At 36.2% G+C, this 22,355-nt stretch overlaps 2 protein-coding genes and 1 long non-coding RNA gene across 3 annotated transcripts; 2 read left to right on the top strand and 1 right to left on the bottom strand.

Moving 5' to 3' along the window:
* The first annotated feature begins 3,334 nt into the window (after window positions 1-3,334).
* LOC110717098 (probable prolyl 4-hydroxylase 9) lies at window positions 3,335-14,297 on the top strand. Its single transcript, XM_021895743.1, has 8 exons — window positions 3,335-3,832; window positions 3,922-4,047; window positions 11,274-11,431; window positions 11,803-11,905; window positions 12,843-12,938; window positions 13,295-13,360; window positions 13,444-13,560; window positions 14,061-14,297. The coding sequence occupies exons 1-8, from the start codon at window positions 3,713-3,715 to the stop codon at window positions 14,145-14,147; spliced, it is 873 nt and encodes a 290-aa protein (XP_021751435.1). The 5' UTR covers window positions 3,335-3,712; the 3' UTR covers window positions 14,148-14,297.
* On the bottom strand, window positions 14,298-20,305 carry LOC110717097 (molybdate-anion transporter-like). Its single transcript, XM_021895742.1, has 10 exons — window positions 20,216-20,305; window positions 19,902-20,118; window positions 19,668-19,812; window positions 18,933-19,101; window positions 18,404-18,662; window positions 17,217-17,305; window positions 16,840-17,022; window positions 16,648-16,733; window positions 15,980-16,064; window positions 14,298-14,934 (listed from the first exon to the last, which is right to left on the bottom strand). The coding sequence occupies exons 2-10, from the start codon at window positions 20,104-20,106 to the stop codon at window positions 14,800-14,802; spliced, it is 1,356 nt and encodes a 451-aa protein (XP_021751434.1). The 5' UTR covers window positions 20,107-20,118; window positions 20,216-20,305; the 3' UTR covers window positions 14,298-14,799.
* Window positions 20,306-20,415: 110 nt separating this feature from the next.
* Window positions 20,416-21,566, top strand: LOC110717100. Its single transcript, XR_002510668.1, has 2 exons — window positions 20,416-20,839; window positions 21,119-21,566. It is a non-coding gene; the product is annotated as an uncharacterized LOC110717100 (long non-coding RNA).
* Window positions 21,567-22,355: the final 789 nt, after the last annotated feature.

The following is a 22,355-nucleotide window of genomic DNA, read 5'->3' as shown; positions in this document are numbered from 1 at the left end:
GGATCCAATGAGAAGTTTCTTAAAATGAGAAGAATGAGAATGATGAAATGTGCATAAATTTTTCACTAAATATGCATATCAATATTATTATTAAAACTCAAAGGCAAGGAGTGTCATATCGCCACGTGTCACTTTCTTTTTCTTATTTAGCCACGTCATCAAATTTGCCACATAAGCAATTACATTGCATGTACATGTTAAATATGTGTAGAATAAATTGTATGATAAATTAATTGTATTATAGTATTGATTGTATAATAAATCAATTAAATCAGTTGTTACAAAAAAAAAATTAAATTAATTTTCATCACCCAAATTAAGTTTTGTAACTGATTGTATTTATTTTGGGCTCAATTAGAACGATGAATAATTACAATAATTACAATGTTTTTAAATTGCTTTGACCCATTTAATTTATAACCGATATGTATTTAATGTGATTTATTTATTGAACGTTTTCCTATCAAAGTTAAATATTTTTCAGATGTGAAAAAGTATTATATATACCAACAAAATAAAATAAAATTATGTGAGATATCCACAATCTTCCATACCCCAAAAAAAAAAAAAAAAAAAAATCAGGGGCATCGCCCAGGTCACTAAGGCCCCGTTCACTTTACCTTAATTTTGCTAAACAAAAATTATTTTTACTTAACTGAAATTATTTTTGCTAAACTTAAATTATTTTTACTGAACTAAAATTATTTTTACTGAACTGAAATTATTTTTGCTGAATTGAAATAATTTTTACTGATTTTCTATTATATTTCTTCTTTAAGTTTTACTGTTTTTTACTGAACAGAAATTATTTTTACTGAATTGAAATTATTTTTGTTGAACTGAACTTATGTTTGCTGAATTGAAATATTTTTACTGAACTGAAATTAATTTTATTGAATATTATATTTTTAAGGTGAAGTGAACAGGGCCTAACTTGTTTTTTCACACAACTCAAAGTGTAGTATATACTAGAATTAAGAATTTAGAAAGAAATTAACAAATCTCATCCACTAAAATTGGTAGGTTTTATGTAGCCTTTGGGTCTGTTCTGATTTACTGAACTGAATTAAACTTAAATGAATTGTTTATGAGAGAAGGAAATTATGAATTGAACTGATTGGAGCTGAACTGAAATGAACTGAATTAAAATTAAGGTGAAGAGAACAGGCCCGAACGTCACTTAAATAATTTTGTACATATGCTGCTATTTTTATGATATTATCACTGATGTTAGATTTGCACTAGTCAGTTTGCAGAAGTCTACAAATTAAAGGTCAACCTCGTATAGATTAAATTAGTTATGTGGTAGCTGAATCAGCCGCACGTTTACGAGATCTACAATAACCAATTAACTATAATCTAAACCTTCTTTTGGTTCTGTTATTACTAATAATCAAATTATTTTCCCACCAGAAGTTGTCTCCACTACCTTTAATAGCCATAGCTTAACTAACAACAAATTAAACTAGATTAGAATTGAATTAACTTCCATTAAATTAAATCCATGAAAGTCGGCTATACATGTAAGTCATAGATCACTCTTTCTTGATTAAATCCCGTATACTACTAATTTTTTTGAGTGCTGAAATATAAAAAATTAGCCAGTATTACATTAGTTTGAGTGGTGAACTAATTTTTTTTCTCGATTTATGCTGAGTTGCGCTTATTTTGCATTGGTTGGCCACACTAGCCACTCCAGTAGGCCACATCGATTATACGTAGTACGTTAGCTGCAAAGCTGTTAGGCTTTTGTTGATAATGATAGTGTGGAGTACTAGATTTTCATAGTTATATTCTCCTTTAGTTTTCACTTACTTTTAATTTTATCATTTGTCCAAAATATAATTTTTAATCATTATTTGAACTATGACTTTGTAGAAACTTTTATGTACAAGTATGGTGTATATATATGTTTATTAAGAAGTAATACAACATTATAGTATTATAGTATCCTACAGTATATTATTATTTTGAAGTGGATCACCTGATACGACTTATTGTCATCTTTATTTTTTGTCACGAGACTAATATGATGAATTGATATTGAATTAGGGCTAAATTTATGAAGGGTAGGCTGCAAACACTGTCATTAATTAGATATGTTTTTTGATGTTACACTGGAAATTGGATAATAATACAAGTGTGTATCACATCTAGCTACCACAAGCACTAATTAAAAGTATCATTCAATTAATTAATGATTTGTAAAGCTAGTTATTCTAATACAGAAACTGCATAGTTTACAGACACTCAAAAGTCAAAAGAAGAGGAGAAAAAGGACTACCCAGAGCCCACCACTGAATAGATCGTTGCTCTAGCTCTTAGCTTTAACCCCATTACTATACTCTAGGTGGAAAAATATTTAAAAGTTTGATGTTAATAATAGCTTTCTTATCTCATATTAAAAGCTAATTGAAGTAAACTCAAATCATTTGTTTACCATGTATGCTTTATTAAAAACATGGTCTTCATCAGATCAATTCACGCACATTACCTGATTACCATACCAATGTGGTAATGTGGCATTTTTTATGCACTTAGCTAGCTAGCTAGTCAGCTTTAATATAGATGACAATAATCTTTTTTGGATTAGCTTTTTCAGGGTGCTGCTCAAGTTAGGACTTATGGACTTTTTAGATTAAAGTGATACTTTGATAATATCATTAAAAATATTGGTAAAATTATATTTTACACTTGATATTCAAATTGCCAAAAAAGAATTATTCTTGATATCTTCCACTAATAAAAATATACAGAGTGTTTCTATATTCTACAAGTATATATAATACGAAATACTTCATGAACTTTAACTTAGACCGATTATCTTAATATTTTTTTTAAAAAAATGTCTCTCTTATTACATGTATTTATAATTTTAAAGAGAGAAGTCACGGGTCAAATGAGTCTGAAGCAGACAAGGCTCCTTGGAGTGAAGGATAAGGGAATCCCCACCCCTTAATTGGCTTTAGTGGGAATTTATCTCACTGTTTCATGATTGTGAGGAGACAATCCGTACCACTAAACCAAGTACTACGTAGTTGCCTCAAATCCTTGATTTGCTCATGAAATAGTGCATTGCTTTGGGCCCAAAATGCAACATGCAAGTGTATGTATCAAACCTTGTAACATTGGTTCGAAATATCTAAAATTTAGTCTATTTTAATTCATTTAAATTCCGAATTTCCGATTTTAAAAGTGTTTCAATTTAATCCAGTCTGACCATTGAACGACCCTAGAGACAAAGAAGGAAATAAAATAATTTTTTTTTGCAGCTATAAAATACTTAAATCAGTTATTCATTCCATTAAGATTTGCAATAATACAAGAGCATATATAGTGGAAAAAGAGAGAGACAAAAGTCGAACGGAAAATTCTAATTGTGATAAAAATAATAGATTTGTAATTGACTCACCGGCTTTTCCTCGTGCTATTTTTCTGACATTTGTAAGTTGTAATAAATGAAACTCCATTTTTCTCACAAAATTAACCAAACTCTTTTCAAACCACACCACTCTCAACCGATGTTGCCGCGTTCTTTGCCTCGGATAATACTTCTATAATCCATTTTCCAACACTCTCTTTCCTTCTATATATTTACATTTTTGAATAACCAACTAATTTCATTTCTTCACACTTAGTTACTCCGATTGTTGGAAAGAAATTTCAAGTTTCTGGAAAAAATTAGGGTTGATTTGTTGATCAATTTGATCAAATGAAAGTAAAAGGACGAGGAAATTGGAACTCCGGTCGTAATCTGGGGTTACCGACTGTATTTTTCCTCTGTTTCTTCTTCTTTATTGTTGGATTTTTCTCTTGTACACTCATTTTTCAGGTATTTTTATCTTTGATCTTCGTTGTTTTTGCAGTTTTGTTTGAATCATTGGATGTAATTTTTTGATGATTTTTTTTTGTGATCGGAAGATTTCTTCGAGTGCTGGATTAAGACAGAGAATGCTTGAATCGACGGATGTTGAAGATACGACAACACTTGATCTTGTTCCTTCTGGAGAATCCGGCGATGATTCTATTACTTCCATTCCTTTCCAGGTTTTCTCTCTCATTGTTGATAAGTATTAGGTGACTCGTACTTCGTTGCTTTGTCCGCCCGATCGGGCGGACATTACCCGGTCTGACCGGGCGGAAGAAGAAGAGGTGCCTGGCAAATTCGTTGAAGAAGCTGCTCTCGCGCCCGACCGGGCGAGCCTTCGCCCGATCGGGCAGACCTTGCCCGGTCTGACCGGGCGGTGGGGGTTGGATACGTTGAAGCATTCGTATGGAGTTTTCTTCTCGCGCCCGATCGGGCAGACCTTGCCCGGTCTGACCGGGCGGAGAAGGAAAAATACGGAACGCGGATTTTGCGGTTTTAGGTTATCTTATTTTATTATCTTTTTGCCCAAGTATCTTTTAATTAGGGATTAATATAAAACCTCCCTAATATCAGTATTAGGGTGAAGAGAGACAGAGTGAGAGCCGTTCTTGAGAAATACAAGAATCATCTTTGTAATCTTTGCAGTTTATAGTGAAATCATTCGATCTCGGTGCCCGTGGACGTAGCTATCACATCGATAGTGAACCACGTAAATTCTTGGTGTTGTTCTTATTGTTTGCATTGAATTTCTTTATTGTTTTCTTGTTTGTTTACGACCTTTGCTTCCGCTGTCGCACAACAATTGGTATCAAGAGCTCAGGTTCAATCCTTGGAGAGTTTCTTGAAGATAACAATGGCAGGAGATTCAACAATAAGAATTGAGAAGTTTACCGGGAAAAATAGTTTCGGGCTATGGCAAATTAAGATGAAGGCTCTGTTAAAACAACAGCAGATATGGCGTCCGTTGGCTCCAAAGAGTACTACTTCGGAGTCAGGAGACGGACCGACTGACTCGCAGTTAGAAGTTATGGAAGAGAAGGCACACTCTACCATATTACTTAGTCTTGATGATCAAATCATCACGGAGGTGGCTGATCAGGAAACGGCGGCTGGATTGTGGCTGAAGCTGGAGTCATTGTATATGACTAAGTCGTTGACCAACAAATTATTACTGAAACAGCGGTTGTTTAGCCTCCGGATGCAGTCAGGTACTTCCTTACGGGAACATCTAGAAAAACTTAACTCTATTTTGCTTGATTTACGTAATTTAGATGTTAAAATTGATGATGAGGATGCTGCGTTGATTTTACTTGTATCTCTACCGTCTAGCTTTGAGAATTTTGTAGAGTCTTTTGTTGTTGGTAAGGATTCTATAACCTTAGAAGAAGTGAAGGCAGCACTTCATACTAGGGAACTCAGAATGAAAGCTACGAGTGATAATGGGGATAATGGTAGTGGGTTATTTGTTAAGTCCGGAAAGTCTAAAAAGAATAAGGGGTTTAACAAGGGGAACAATGCTGGGTCGGGTGCTGGAAACGGCAAGGATGGATCTAGTAAAACTACTACTAAAACATGTTATTACTGTAAAGAACCGGGTCACTTTAGGAATAATTGTCCGGTGAGGAAAAACAAGTCCCAGGCTGCTGTAGTTGAAGAGAAACCGAATGAGAGCTATAATTCAGAGGAAGATTTAGCATTAGTCAGTTCTGCTAGGTCTGATGATTTATCTGATAACTGGGTTCTAGATTCGGGGTGTTCGTTCCATATGTGTCCACGTCGAGATTGGTTTGATACATATGAACCTCGCAATGGGGTATGGTTATAGTCGGTAACAATGCTCCATGTAAGGTCACAGGTATTGGTTCCATGAGGTTGAGGACTGTTGATGGGCGGAGGTTAACTTTGACTAATGTACGGCATGTTCCTGCTTTAGGAAAGAATCTGATTTCATTGGGTACCCTGGATGAATTGGGGTACAATGGTGTGTTTTCAGATGGGGAGTTGTGTATTTTCAGAGGTTCTGAGTTGGTACTTAAGGGTATCAAAAGGAACACCCTCTATGTTTTTGAGGGTGTTACACTGCCTAGTTCTGCGGTTTGCGCATCTGTATCTCACCAGGAGATGACTAAGATTTGGCACATGAGGCTTGGTCATATGGGGGAGAAGGGGATGCAGCTATTGTCCAAGAGGGGTCTTCTATCCGGGGTCAAGGTTGCCAACCTTGAATTTTGTGAGCATTGTGTGTTTGGTAAGAAACACAGGTCAAAGTTCAGCAAGGGTGCTCACATTACTGATGCAGTGCTCGATTACATCCATTCAGATTGCTGGGGTCCATCTAGAGTTGAAGGTATGGGAGGTTACCACTATTTTGTGTCATTTGTTGATGACAAGTCCCGATACACATGGCTTAGGTTGCTTAAGTCAAAGGATGAGGCCTTCAAAGTTTTCAAGCAATGGAAAGCTTTGGTGGAAAATCGACAAGGAAGGAAGATCAAGAAGCTACGAACGGACAATGGGCTAGAGTTTTGCAAAGACGAGTTTAATCAGTTCTGTGCAGATGAGGGTATAGGTCGGCATCATACTGTCAGGAAGACACCACAGCAGAACGGTGTAGCAGAACGGGTTAATCAGACACTGCTAGAGAGAGTCCGATGCATGCTCTCTAATGCAGGGCTTGGGAGGAGGTACTGGAGTGAAGCTGTGTTAACAGCTTGTTATGTCATTAATAGGGGTCCTCATTCTGGAATTGATTCCAAAATTCCGTTTGAGATCTGGAGTGGTAAGTTGCCTAATTTTTCGAATTTGAAGATTTTTGGTTGTGTTGCTTATTATCATGTTATTGAGGGTAAGCTGGATCCACGAGCCAAGAAGGGGTGTTTTGTTGGGTACGGGGATGGTGTGAAGGGGTTTAGAATTTTTTCACCTTCGGAGGGTCGGGTCATTCTTAGTAGGGATGTTACTTTCGATGAAAACACCATGTATTCAATTAAAAATGCAGAGATTTCAGATTTGAGAAGGGAAGGAGACAATTTATTACAGACAGATGGGGTACTTGAGGTACATCAGTCTACCATTGCTGATTTACCTCGGGTACAATATATTGATGATGATGCTGATGTTCCAGTGCCGGGTACTCCTGAACCTGAGATTACTCCTACTCATTCTAACTCTGGGGATGAGGTGGAGCAATCTAATCAGGGGTCATCTAGTCAACCTGACACCATTCTTGAGATGCCTAAACGAGTTATCAAGAAGCCTGTTAGATTGATTGAAGAGATGGAGGGAAGAAATTGCTGTGTTGATGCGATGACAGGTTATGCATTGAGTGTAGCTGATGATGTAGAGTCATTTGAACCTGCCACATATAAACAAGCAATTAGTTGTAGTGAGTCTGCGCAATGGCTTGCCGCAATGGGTGAAGAGATGCAGTCTCTTTACAAGAACAGAGTGTGGGAACTGGTAAAGGTACCGGAAGGGAGGAAGCTTGTGGGTTGTAAATGGATTTACAAGAAGAAAGAAGGGTTGTCGGAAACTGAGCAAATACGTTTTAAGGCTAGGCTAGTTGCTAAGGGGTTCAGTCAGGTAGAAGGGGTTGATTTTGTTGAGATATTCTCACCTGTGGTTCGACATACTTCTATCCGTGTGTTATTGTCAATTGTAGCACATTTTGATCTTGAGCTGGAGCAGTTGGATGTTAAAACGGCTTTCCTTCATGGCGATTTGGAGGAGGAGATTCTGATGAAGCAGCCCGAAGGATTCGAAGTTCCTGGAAAGGAACACTATGCCTGCAGATTGCTAAAGTCATTGTATGGACTTAAGCAATCCCCCCGACAGTGGTACAAAAGGTTTGATTCTTTTATGGTTTCACAAGGTTTTGACAGGAATTCATATGATTGCTGTGTGTATCATAGTAAGCTGGATAATGGTTCCATGATTTATCTTTTGTTATATGTTGATGACATGTTGGTTGCCACAAAGAATAAATCTGATATTGCTAGATTAAAGGAGATGCTTAACTCGGAGTTTGACATGAAAGACTTGGGTGCAGCTAGGAAGATTTTGGGTATGGAGATCTACAGGGATCGGGCTAGAGGTAAGCTTTTCTTGACTCAGAAAAGCTACATTGAAAAGATTTTGTCTCGTTTTGGGATGGAAAAATCGAAGCCTATAAGTACGCCAACTACTGTTAGTTGTAAGTTGTCTTTGTCTATGTCACCTCAATCAGAGGAGGAGTTGTCTTATATGTCTAGAGTTCCATATGCAAATGCGGTTGGTTGTTTGATGTATGCTATGGTCTGTACTAGGCCGGATATTGCGCATGCCGTTAGTGTTGTAAGCAGGTTTATGGCTCGACCTGGGAGGGAACACTGGCAAGGGGTGAAAAGGATTTTTCGCTACCTGAGAGGGACAGCTGATATTGGTCTTGTGTACGGGAATGATAAGGAATGCTTGGTCACTGGGTACAGTGATTCTGATTATGCAGCTGATGTGGATACCAGGAGGTCTGTGACTGGTTATGTGTTCACTTTGGGTGGTTCTGTGGTTAGTTGGAAGTCTACATTGCAGTCATCAGTTACGTTGTCAACTACTGAAGCTGAGTATATGGCTTTAACTTCTGCAGCTAAGGAGTCTATTTGGCTCAAAGGCCTAGTAGGTGAACTGGGTATTGCACAGGATTTTGCTACAGTGTATTGTGATAGTCTAAGTGCGATTTGCTTAGCTAAAGATCAAGTACACCATGATCGGACGAAGCACATTGATGTCAGGTATCATTTCTTACGTACTGACAAGAGGATTAAGGTGAAGAAGATTGGGACTGCTGACAACCCGGCTGATTTCTTCACTAAGCCTGTTCCGTTTAGCAAGTTTAAACATTGCTTAGACTTGTTAAATATTGATTACTACGTGATGTAGTAGGCCCTGAGGGGCGAAGTTGGGGAGCTCCTGGTGTAGGTGTGTTGGCCTTAAGGTGGAGCTTGCCCGGGGCTTGTGATGCAGGTGGAGCATTATGAGTTGTTATACTTGGAGACGAGTATGTGATGGGTCTTGGTTGAAGACTTATCGGGATGTATGGCTTATGCATGAGTCCTGCATCGGGTTTGGCTTGAGATGTTTTTTCACTATGTCTTGATGGGGTCGTTTGCTGACTACGAGTTCTCGTCAAGGTGGAGATTGTTGATAAGTATTAGGTGACTCGTACTTCGTTGCTTTGTCCGCCCGATCGGGCGGACATTACCCGGTCTGACCGGGCGGAAGAAGAAGAGGTGCCTGGCAAATTCGTTGAAGAAGCTGCTCTCGCGCGCCCGACCGGGCGAGCTTTCGCCCGACCGGGCGAGCCTTCGCCCGATCGGGCGGACATTGCCCGATCGGGCCGGGCGGAAGGGGTTTTTTGGAGTACTTCGGTTGTTGGAAAAGACGTGTTCTCGCGCCCGATCGGGCGGGCCTTCGCCCGACCGGGCGATCTGGGTTTTTTCAGCGATTACGAATTTAATATTTATCATATTGTGATATTGTAACCTAAGTATATCTTAATTAGGAATCACTACTATATAAACTTCCTATTATCATTATTAGGGTAACGGAGAGAGAAACACAAGAGAGAGAATACTTTGAGTGATTAAGTTCTTCATTGTAATCTTTGTAATCTTTGCCAGTTTATAGTGAAATCATTCGATCTCGGTGCCCGTGGACGTAGCTATCACATCGATAGTGAACCACGTAAATTCTTGGTGTTGTTCTTATTGTTTGCATTGAATTTCTTTATTGTTTTCTTGTTTGTTTACGACCTTTGCTTCCGCTGTCGCACAACACTCATCTTCAATTTATCATTATTCTCAGTTGAATTTGACGACGGCGGGAAATTGATGAAGTTGATTTCGTTTTTTGAATTAGAAGGAGATAAATAGTGTTTTTGAGGAATTTTTTGTTCTGATTTTTATTTTTATTGATCACAAAAGGAAAAATTAATAAATAAATAACGATTGATTGTATAAATCCGAATTCGTATTGTTTTCATTGAAGTGTATCGATGTTACTTAAATTACATTTCGACCTTATTTTTGTCTGATACGGTGCTACATGTATGTAATGTGTATGTGTGGAAGCATCAAGCAATTTTAATTTGTAGGAAGTAAAAGAGTTTGATTGAAGATGTCTGAATATCGAGGAATTGATTTGAGGAATTATTATTGATTAAGCTTTATAATGAGATTTGCTATTGCCGCTGCCGCCGCTTCCTGCTGTTAAACGCTACAGTAGTTCTTTGAAAATTCTGTTTCGCTATTTAACTAACTAATGCTTAGTTGAGGATATTTTGAGACATAAGTGTGGTTATAAGTTTGCACAATTGGCTCTCCAAAGATTGATTTTGAGCTTGTCGAACTTACGAAGTTGTTGAAATTTCCTTTTCAGTAAAATACTGTTAGATTTGACATAACATAACGTTATCAGTCACCATTCAATCATGAATTATCAATGGTCATTAGTCAACTTAAATAGAGGAGGAGGGAGATCAAATTAGTTGACTATTGAAGAGTTTATAAAAGGTACTGTAATAAGTAACAATATTACTTGCTTACACTCCATAATCCATATTTGCATAAAATTGTTGTACACAAGTTAAGCCTTTTTTGTCGTTACACGAAGGCTTTTTATGTCATGAGAGTTTTGCAGTGCGTGTATTTTATGTTGAAGGATTTTATGACTGGAAATCTAATGTGCTTGTAGAGTATATATTGACTTGGATGTCAAAACTTGTAGATTTAATCTGTTAGTTAGTTGTTTGAAGTTTGAACTGCCCGTTATGCCAAGGATCTTTGACAATGTGGGAACTTATGTAGGTGATATGAGGAGACTAGGATGTAAGAGATTGGAACGATGATTAGAAACACAAAGGTCAAAGATTCATGTTGTTACATGCCTGAATCTTCTAGCTGGTAATGTTTATTAGAGATATCCTCTACCTAAAAGAAATTACAAAATTGTTGTGGAGGGTACTCAAGGGAATGTAGGAAAGTTAATACACTCTTTAATATGAGGTAAGTGACAGTCCGGTCTTGGATAATTTACAAATAATGTTTATGTGTTAGTGAGAGTATACATTTATGAGAAACAACCCATGGCTTAATATTACATATTTTGATTGACATGGCCTTTAATTTATCTTTTGTGTATATACTGAAGAATCAAGTCTATCCCTTCCCTAACATGTATTTTTCCTCTGTCCTTGGTATTCCGACTTTCTGATGTAATGTGATCAATGTATTGGCTTTCTGTGCTCTCTGTTAGATCTCTTACCACTTTTACTGACTGAAAGCACAACTTAAAATTTGATCTTCGTGAAAAGAAATTGGGATTTTTTTTATTCTGTAATTGTGAGCTTATTGTAATTGTCTTTCTTGTACAGGTATTGAGTTGGAGACCACGTGCATTATACTTTCCTAACTTTGCTAATGCAGAGCAATGTGAAAGTATCATCAGTATGGCAAAGGCACAACTCCGGCCATCAAAGTTAGCTTTACGGAAAGGAGAGACCATGGAGAGTACGGAGGGTGTTAGAACAAGGTTTGATGTAGTGTTAATTGCATATAATTGACCTGGAATTTTAATCTGTGTTTGTAATCTTTCTCACTTTTTAAAAAAATATATGCTAAAGTAAAATCCAATATCAAGTTGAGGTTACATAAATGCATCTATGCCTTTTAGAAATACTATGATGTTAACTACAATGCTTGTTAATACTCCCTCCGTTCCTTAACTACGTGCCTATTTCTAACATTTATTACTCACATAATAAAGAGAAATAGGCACGTAGTAAAGGGTCGGATGGAGTAATTTTTATACTTGTATTTGTTATATTAACTTTTTTCTTTAATGTTGAATTAAATTTTTTGTATGTATACTGAAGTTTGTGCGGCACCATGTTTTTCCACCAGTTCTGGGATGTTTATTAGCGCGGATGAAGACAAAACTGGAATTTTTGATTTAATTGATGAGAAAATTGCAAGGGCCACCATGATTCCCAGGTCAAATGGGGAGGTATACCTTGCATTCAATCCTTCAGTTTCTACTGGCTAGTATAATTATGTTTTAATCTATTGATTGAGTTGTTGCCTGTTTTACTTACCCATCATTGCTTTTCAAAATCATTTTTCCTAGCTTTGCGTGTGCTTTTTATAATTTTTATGTGGGTCTTTTGAGATGTTCTTTGAAATTTCCACTTTCAAAAAAATTCTATAGAGAGCTAACACATGTGAGTATGTGACTTGTAAATGAGAGTCATATCTAATTGCTGTCGACTGAGTGGAAGGAAAATCCAATGCCTAAATTCTAATGGAATTAACCCTGAAATTAAAGACTAGATGGGGTTTTTTTTTTTGGTTGCATCACCTTGTATGTTACTATGTGAGAAAGCTGTGTGCCTCTGTCAATGATATTATTTTAAGCGGATGTGATAGCATGACATTAGTTATATGCCTATCTTAGGGAGCCAATTTTAGCTTTCCAAATTTGTTGGATTATTTCAACTCTATCATACACATCATATAGTTTTAATGCTAATAAAGTGATACTCTCTGGATTATAACTCATTTCAGAGTTCCATTAAGGCATTACTGTCATATTCACCTTCAAGAATTGATTGTCTTGTATAGTTGTATGCTGAGGAAATTCAGTGTGAGACTATTGTAAATTGTTGTACATTGACTGGTCTATTACACAAATTAGTTTCTCCATAATAGCAAGGTATAGAAAAAGGGTTGGCCTTTTTTTTTTTTTTATAAATGCCTTTATGGTACTTGTTCTTGCCTGTTTCCTCTTTGCTTTGATATTCCGTTGACATTGCCACTGTGTTTGCTTCATTCAGCTTCTACATATGTTTTTGCGTGAATGTGTATGCTGTTTTATTAAGATAGATAATCTGCTATTTCAGGTAAACTCTATTACTGTCTAATTCAAAGATATCACCTTGTTTTAGGCATACAATGTCCTACGCTACGAGGTCGGGCAAAAGTATAATTCTCATTACGATGCATTCAATCCTTCTGAATATGGTCCGCAGAAAAGTCAAAGGGTATGGAGAAGGCAGTTGAGTAGATCATCTCAAGCAAACAGCTTAACTAATATTTTTTCTACTGTGTCTTACATAAACTCAAGCATGCCTAGATGTTTTAGTAAGGACATGCATAACTAGTGCTTTATAATATACGATTATAACAGACTTTTCCTTTGCCCAACAAGAAAGATGAAAATTCGAACTTTTGTTGGTTACTAAAAGCAAGAGGAAAAGATTTTATGAATTGGCAGGGGATCATGCTTTTCTTATCGATTTTCCTTTTTGTTTCCAAACTGCCATCCTAGTAATCATGTTTTTCTATTGTTTATTTTTTGGTTCTTGGGAGTGAAGTATATAACTTAGCCTTGCTGCAGGTTGCTTCTTTCTTGCTATACTTATCCGATGTTGAAGAAGGTGGAGAAACCATGTTTCCTTATGAGGTATTACTAGGAATTACTAGAGTACTCTGTTCTTGCTTTTGACTAGTGATTTTAGATGTCGCTGACCTTTTTTTTTTATGCAGAATGACAACTTAGATTTCAATTATGATTTTAAAGATTGCATTGGTTTGAAAGTGAAGCCACACAGAGGAGATGGAATTCTTTTTTACTCATTGTTCATAAATGGAACTATCGATCCTGTAAGTTTATTCACATTATAACTGTTATTGAAGAAAATGACCACTTAGCGACAAGCATGTGTAAGTTTAACTCCCATTTCAGTAGATCTAGGTATCTTGTATGTACCTTTTGTCCTTGTTTTTTTTATTACACCTTAGAATCGACCATCAATCAACTTCATTGTGCAGCTATTTTATGGTATACCATTTATTCCCTTTCTATCCTGTGGATTTGGTAGTTACTGTGAAAAGGTGATTGCAAGGCAAGTAAAGAGGGAATGTTGTCATGGACGTGTACTCTATCGTACATTGACCTGGCATACTGCATATGAGTATTTATACTCAAGATAGTCATTTTTGGAATATATTAGGGGATTTAATCCAGTTTGTGTCACGTTACTCACGTACTTGTATTGCTACCTTAACCTCGCTTGCTGCATATTGGTTTATATGTGCTTCTCTATGTTCATGAGTTGCAACTTGTAGCTTCAGCCATTAACATGATCTTTGTTGGTTTACAGACTTCATTACATGGAAGTTGCCCGGTTGTCAGAGGGGAAAAATGGGTTGCGACAAAGTGGATCAGGGATCAAGAACAAGAAGAATAAAACGAAGTACATTTGTAGATTAGTAGTTAGGAGGGAGATAAATTTTTTTACCATACCTGTATCATTCAATACTCAATTTTGACAAAGTGTATTTATAAACTCTCAAGTGTATGCTTGAATAAAGTTATACAAGAATGAAATCAATTTCTGTAATCTGCAATCTTTCTGATAATAACCCATCCGAAAAAATGTCAAAGCTGCAGCTGGTTGACAAATTCTCAAAAGTTCAAAAGATTGTGATCCAAAATACAAGCTGGAAGTTGCGGCCAAAAAAAATGAAAAAAAGAAAAAGAAACAAAAAAACAGAGAGAGGGAGAGAAGTTCGCTCTTAGGTCTTTAGTCTATCCCAAGCACCCCCTCTGTTTGGAGCCTTGACTAGTTGACTGGCTGATATTTCCCATTCGATGTACATTATTTGGCTGAAGAAGAAGAATGCCTGTTCTAGGATGCAATATTGAACCAGTGTCTCCACATTCCATGAGATTTCGATTTCTGAACTTCATAAAGTAATACTCTGTACCTAGTATTAGTAGTATAACTTCACGGATTTTCACTTAAAATCAGCATCAAAGTATCAACAAACCAAATCATCTCTACCCCTTTCAAATTCGTCTCCATCAGCATTAACCTCAAAAAAATGGCGATGCTAGGATCATTGTTTGTGCCAGCTCTGGTGAGGCTGTTTGCCCAGATGCTTCAACATGTACATGCAACCTGCGGCCAAAAATAATCCCAGGGCAGCAAAGGCAGTTATAGTGGAATTGTTGACGTTCCTGTAATAGCCACCCTGCAATATCAACATAGCCTAAATCAATATACCATGACATGCACACTGTGTCAAAATGGATTAGTTTAATCAGCTATGCATGATTTGAAACCACTAGCTACCCAAAGAAAATCACAGAATCTCCTTTTCTATCAGTAGTTACTAATTCAATGATTAGAAGTTAGGGCCTTCTTTTCCAAACAGACTGTAAAGGAAAATGACACAGGTTTGCTTATACAAGCCTAACTCTTGGGCTATGGCCTCACATATCATAAGAAATGTACGCATATTTTTCACAATTTTTGTTCCCTTCTGTTTGCCTCGTTTACTTTTCTGCGTGGATTGTTGGTTTCTAATGTTCATATTGAGCATTATCAAATTCTTGAAGGGAATGCGACTCCATGTCAAATTTCTAGCTCATTATTATACATCACTTCATCAGTCCTCTGTTTCATTATACTGAAATGTATTCCTTTTTGGGAAGGTTTTTTTAGTTGAGAATTTTATTTTTACCATTTACATTTTCAATTATACTCTTACTTCCTAAATAAGTGTGTCAACAAAGAAGAAATGAAAAGGTATAAAAATAAAGGTAGGAATTTTTCCTCTGTTATTATCAAGGTGATTAAGCTACATAAAACCCAAACCCTAGGGCTTCAAGGCATGAGGGACTTAATGACCCTAAACCTTGAATACTTTGAGATAAACAAGGTTGCCACAAAAGGACTTAATGTTCATACGACTCTTGGAACGATAAGATGATTCAAGATTGTTCCATATAAATGGGTTCCAATCAGAAAAAAAGTTCAACATAAAAGAAGAACAAATTATGCAGTAATAGCCATGCTAAGCACATCCAACCACAAGTGTCGTGTGTGTGGGTGGGTGTGTGGGGAGGGGGGGGATATCAACAGATTTAAAGAAATCGAGTAAACATCTAACTAATGAGTGTTTATTTGTTAACTGTGGTAGTTACACAACTTACTACCTCAAAGACCAAAAAACCACAATTAGCACCACAGAAATTTAATTTGGCCTAAGAGTGTGACTGGAATGTGGCACTTACCTGGATTAGAACACACAAGATAGCAGCATTTGCTGGAGCCAGAGACAAACTTATCATCCCTGCACGGAACTCATTTGGCACATACCTATGGCAATAACAAACAATAATAGTAAATCAATTCATCTTGGATAGACAAACAACATAATTTACTGGGAGGAAAATGAGGAAACGTACAAAAAAAAAAAAAAACAATACCAACTATTTCAAAGGACATTTCAGACTGCTACCCTAAATTGTTGTACAGTAAATAAAACTAAGCTAGCAGTACCGACTGTCGTGACTTTCCAAAGAAGTTGTTTGCAACAATACAATGATAATAAATCTGCAAAAACTGGTAAATGAACAGTGTCGAGTGGGTGTTGCGCTTTTGCTGTGTGTTTACTAAGAAGCATAAATTCTCCTTTCTATTCATCTGATGCTTTTAATGAATTAAACAACATATTACAGATGATGCTAAAATTGTCTTCAAACTTGATTCAAAGTAAAGGAATAGTACATTACGTTGCTATAAATCAAAGGGTACATGCATAACCAAAAAATCAAGAAAAATCAATTTCAAATTCTCCCAAACCTAAAGGTGTTCCCTTGAGAAATTCAAAAACAGAAGTCATTTGAAACACTGGCCTAATGAATGACAGTGTTTTGAGATAGAGGGAAAGAGGGAGTACATGGTCCTCAGCCTGGCAAGAGTTGGCAATATAAGGCCAGCAACAGCCTGGAATAAGCAGAAAAGTGCAACAAATACACCTATTTCCTGTTAAAAGAAACCAATGAGTTGCTAGTTATCGTAGAATCCTTAGAATTACAAAACACGGGTTAGATTTATAGTAATTCCTCATGTAGTAGAAATAAACCTATACCTGGTAATCATATGCTACAATCGACAGGATAACCCCAGCAGCGATGAATTCATACAATAAGCAATCTTCAATACGAAGTGATAGCAATCCACTCAGGGTCCATGGAAAAGTTGTGCTTCCGAGCATCCTTGCACCCAAAAAACATGGATAAATAAACCCTAATTGCACTTCACGCCCATCAGCCTAAATCAAAAAAGGGGTTATGACTTAATACACCACATAAATATTATTTAACAAATGTCAACTACCTGAAAAATGAGGTGGGAAGAAGAGGAAGTGAATCCGGAGTATAACTTTAGAGAACAGCAGAGGAGTATCATACTTCATTTATCTCTTTTTAATAATATATAGAAAAACAGGAGTCATTAAATCCATACCACTATAGTTGGTGCCCATACAATCCAGAATACAGCAGCAGAGAAGTGAAGGCAAGCTTGGGCACATCCCAATAGCCATACCCGTTTGTCTGTGGATCATAATAGCCCATCAATAATGAGGATTTCCTCAAAGGTAAATGTCGACAAATGAATTTGAAGAATAACCACAGCTGAAAAGACATCCACTAGAAAATGAATATAATTATGACTTTTTATTGACCACTATTGTCCCAACCAAAATGAAAAGAATAATAATTCATTAAGTTTCACATGCCAAATTTACTTTACTTTAAAGCTGATGAACATCACTCCCAAGTCTATTCAAAATGCCAAAAGATAATTACATGCAATTCACTCTTACAGTGCAATAGTTGACAGTATGACAAAAAATGGTGATATACACTATACAAAACCATGGTCAATTTGTTCACCTAATTGATGATTGTTAAAAATATAACATTTAAAACAAGACTCAGTGCCAATTAAAATAAATAATGGACCATTTTGTGGCCCAAAAGCACGGGCAACAATTGCTAGACTTGCTCATATCCAGACAAAGTGACATGGGAATGGCTGAACTACAGTTATGATGCCATAGTATCCTAATCCAATAGTAAGAACTGCTACACAGGGAACCATTACCTAACGTTCCTGATTTAAAGTTCAATGAGCTGTCTGACTTCAAATTTCATTGTAATTTTATCTATTAAGTTGAGAACTACCTGCAACCTTGTCTCGTTCTGATATTCCATTCTCAACTAAGTAATTGTCATCAGTTGGAACTTCTGCTGTTCTATATAGGTTAAATGCTACACACCTAGTCACCGACACATGCCATAGGGATATCGAATTAATTTTCCTTATGGTGTTCTTGTTTTCATTTATCCTCCTCATGATGCCTCTAAAATCAATCGAAATTTATTTCCTCATTTTTCACCAAAACATCAAAATTAACAAATGCTTTAGCCAATCTTGGCTTCTACCAACTGTTCCATACAAAGCAAAACATACATCGAATCATTCAATAAGTAGTTCCTCAATTACTTTCTTTTTAATCATAACATTGGAAGCATGCAACATTGTTTAAGATCTCTACATTGGATAAAGAGTAATTTGCAAGCTAAGTGAAGTTTAATGTAGCCAGTTTTGGCTGCACAATCAATAAGAATACATCACATCAATCTTACCTCCAAAAATAAACACAGTAAACGCTGCTCTATGTTCCTTAACCTTTCCCTGAGCTGATGATTCTGGCCATCCTCTGATGGTGAAAGCAAGATTGACAGATGCCAAGAGCATAGTTATGACTGAAGAAGAAATGAGACCCTTCATAGAACCATGGCCTAGAGCCCAGTTTGCAAGAACTTGGCTTAATATCAAAGATGTTGACTCAAAAAAACTCATCAACCAAAAAGTATCATTCAATGCATCTTGCCTGTACCCTTGCTGCATCAAATATGTAAGAGAAATGTAACAATATAAACCAAATCGAAAAGATTGCAGAGAAAGACAGAGTAAATGAGTCATACATGAAGTGCATATTTTTACTTCACAACAAAGAAATCCATTAATTAATAAAGAATCCAGGGAAGTATAGGATTATTAAATTTTCTAAAACTGGAAATATATGAAAATGAATTGATGATGAACACGAAAAAACAAGAACATTCAAGCTTTTAACCATGATTAAACTAAAGAATTGCAACTAACACACACCTTATCATGTTCAACCACCATCCAACTTTCGAAACTGAACGAAAATATGGAACTGGCGAGAGACAAGCAGATGCTGGCTACCCAAATAGCAGGATGAGCTGCAAGTGTTTTCCACACAGCCATGATCAAATGTAGGATGGAAAATAGAAGACAAAATTTCTTGTGGCCTCTGCAACTCATACAAGCATTACAAAAAAAATGCACTCAAAATCGATATTGAAGAGCAAGAACTCCATCTTTAAGATTTTTCTTATAGCATAGCAATTTTTAATAGTGCATTTGGCTACAAAGACTAACATTCACGCTGCACTCACAAGGCAGCTAGGAAACAATAGTTATAGTTATAGCTTCACACACCTTCCAAATGAGCCTAATAGCTCACTTCTCTTCTGTTTTTTTTTTTTTTTTGTTTTTTTTTGTTATATATTTTTTCTTAACCTTCCACTTTAAGAATTTGATGATCATGTTTCTCGTTATCTCAACACTCTTTTCATAACCTAATTTCAAACTAAGCAATTTATAGCATAAGTGCTCCTATTAATGATTAAAGCTTTGAAAAAATGGCTTCAAATCCTAATACATGATCACCAAACACTCAACCTCACATCACTAAAAACAAACACAAAATCCAGCTCAATCACACAAACAATTTTCGACAACAAAACAAAATCAAACCGCAAATAATACAAATAACGTCAAAACAAACAAACAAACAAAAGAGTTTGAGAAACTTACAATGCATCAGAAAATATGCCTAATAAAGTGCCGAGAACAAGCGAAGCTAAACATCCAGAAGATAGCAACACTATCATCTGCTGTTTATTCAGTCCATAATTTACAATTTCATACTCTCCGTACACCAACCATAAACCTTCCAACACTGATCATACAAATTATCAACAATTCAGCAATCAAATTTATGATTAGAGACTAATTAATTGATGAAATCAAACATTAAAATGAATATACCTGAGGAGAGAGAGTAGAGAACGAGGAATTTCCGCTGGAATTTGAAGGAGAGAGAGGATGAAATGACATTAATGTCGGAAGAAGACGACGTCGTTCGATTGGAGAAGTGAGGTAGGATGAAAATTGATAGGAAAGAAGCGACGATAATGAATAAGTAAAGTGACGGATTAAGCTGCCATACTTCGCTTGCGATTTCTACTCCCATTTTCGACGGTTTCTGAGAAAGTAGGAGAGAGAAAGAGAATTAGTTTAGATTTAGCTTAATCGTCCGCCATAGAAGAGGAGAAATGGAGAAGAAAAAGAGAAAACAATACGAGTATGATTTTGGCGTGTTTCTCTCAGATGAGATCTGGAGTGGAAAATCAAAAAAATGAGAGTCAAGTTTTATGAAGATTTAATTTCCGTCTTGGTTGAAGCAACTTTTCTTGTTGAGCTCTTTCCTTAAATAATGTTGGAAAATTGTCAAATTTTCAAATTACATCCACTCTTTTTTTAATTCTCATCATATCGTCTACATCAGTTTTGAAAAAAAACGATTTTAATTTTATTGGTCTAGCAATAAACCGCTACTTCAAGTAGCGGTTTGCCTTAAAGATTCCTATTCATCGTTCTCCTTATTTTCCTCTTTTCCCCTCAACTCCAAACCTTCCTGCTTCCTTTAATGGCTTCTCTTGCCATCTCCTTCTCATCTTCCCTCTCCTCCACCACACCCACCGCACCACCAACCAAACAAAAACTGCCACTTCATTTTGCTTTTGCACATAATTGTGGTTTTTTCAAATATATATTCCGTTCCGACACATGTATATCCATTTTCTGATTTTAGGGTTTAAGCTTCACTTTCACACTCTTCTCCTCCTTAAGTATATCAAAATCATGAATTTCAACCAAATTTGAAGCTACTATTACCCTAATTTTCGACATACTTAGTTTCAGAGGTATGAATTTCTATTGTTGATTTTTATTTTTAATTGGCAGAAATTTTTGTTGCCCTCTTTGTTTTCGTTTATCTTGAAAATTAATTTGATAGATTGTTAATTTTATTTGTCTAATCTTAATTTAAAAAACCCTTTAATTGCATCAAAATTTGTCAACTTATATGTTTAATTTGGTGTTTGATTTATATTGTGAAAATGAGGTAAATTAGTGTTGTTGATGATGGTTCCAGTATGCAATTACATGATTTATTGTTTGTCGAATTGAATTTTGGGGAGCAGGAGATATCTAGAGCCAAAGAGTGCAGCTTGAGGAGCGCTAGGAGTGGTGCAGATGCTCATGGGAGACACACAACTGGGATTGCGGGCAATGTGCCGTCTTCACTTGCCATCTCCTTCTCATCTTCCCTCTCCTCCACCACGTCGAACCATCGAACCCACCATAGCAGCCCCAGCCACGACCCTCACCCAGCCACCTGCAGCGAAATCAGAAACTTTCCACAGAAGCTGCTTTAATGGAGGAGAGAAAGGTGCTTCAATGGTTAGATTAACAGTCAAAAGGTGCTTCAATGGTCGTTCAGAAGTTTTTTTTTTTTATGTAAATACTTGAAACCGCAACTTCAAATAGCGGTTTTCATAAAAACCGAAAAAAATTAAAAAAAAATTAAACCGGTGACATGGACGGTAAAGCAGAAATTTATAAAAAAAAAAAGTGAAAGCATTTATGGAATTAAATCTTTTGGTAGCATTATTTAGGGAAAGAGCTCTTTCTTTTTTTCATTTTTTTTTCGTGTAATGGCCTCAGGTCGTGGAGCGACTTGAAATAATGAACCATCACACACAGCGCTCCGGTGAGGTCAGGTTGACGAGGTGATTGCTGATCTATTAGGCGGAACAAGATTTTCTCCAATTATTAGACGGATTGTGTATTTATGGTCCGTTTGGTAGGATATAAAACATTTTCAATGTAAAATGGTTTTCCATGAAAATCATTTTACAATGGAAAACTCATTTTCAAAAAGTTTTTCGTTGTTTGGTTGAATGGAAAATGATTTCCCATTTTAAACATTTTCTATTGTTTGGTTGAACTGAAAATTCAATTGTGAGAGAAAATGTTTTCCCTCCACTTGTAATGGAAAATGTCTTCCTTCTAAATTAGGGGAAAAATGTTTTCAAAAAGGTTGAAAATGATTTTTCACCCCAAGTTTTACATTTTAATGTTTTACACCAAACCAAAAAATGTGAATTGGGAAAACACTTTTCAATGAAAATGTTTTACGCCCTACCAAATGGAGCCTTAGAGAATGTTTGGTTCGTATAATGAAAACAATGTAGAAAGGAAATAAATAAAAAGGGGAAAGAAATTATTTGTTTGGTTTAACCATGAAAATGGTATTTGTTGAGGATAAGTAGTAATGTCAAAATGGTTTGACAATTCGGTTTCGGTTCGGTTTGAAATCGGTTCAAATGTCTTACAGGTCGGTTTCAGTTCGGTTTAAATAATTATCGGTTCGATTCG

This window comes from Chenopodium quinoa, unplaced genomic scaffold (genome assembly GCF_001683475.1).
Source record: "Chenopodium quinoa cultivar QQ74 unplaced genomic scaffold, ASM168347v1, whole genome shotgun sequence".
Lineage (NCBI taxonomy): Eukaryota > Viridiplantae > Streptophyta > Magnoliopsida > Caryophyllales > Amaranthaceae > Chenopodium > Chenopodium quinoa.
Note: the sequence above shows the minus strand (reverse complement) of the source record. Positions and strands in the feature narration are given on the sequence as shown.

Coding starts and splice junctions, on each gene's coding strand:
- LOC110717098 (XM_021895743.1), top strand. CDS start 3,713: ATGAAAGTAAAAGGACGAGGAAATTGGAACTCCGGTCGTAATCTGGGG. Junction 4,048..11,273: donor TTACTTCCATTCCTTTCCAG/GTTTTCTCTCTC, acceptor TTTCTTGTACAG/GTATTGAGTTGGAGACCACG. Junction 13,361..13,443: donor AAACCATGTTTCCTTATGAG/GTATTACTAGGA, acceptor TTTTTTATGCAG/AATGACAACTTAGATTTCAA.
- LOC110717097 (XM_021895742.1), bottom strand. CDS start 20,106: ATGGGAGTAGAAATCGCAAGCGAAGTATGGCAGCTTAATCCGTCACTT. Junction 19,813..19,901: donor TCTCTACTCTCTCTCCTCAG/GTATATTCATTT, acceptor TTGTATGATCAG/TGTTGGAAGGTTTATGGTTG. Junction 16,065..16,647: donor CTTGCCAGGCTGAGGACCAT/GTACTCCCTCTT, acceptor TTATTGCCATAG/GTATGTGCCAAATGAGTTCC.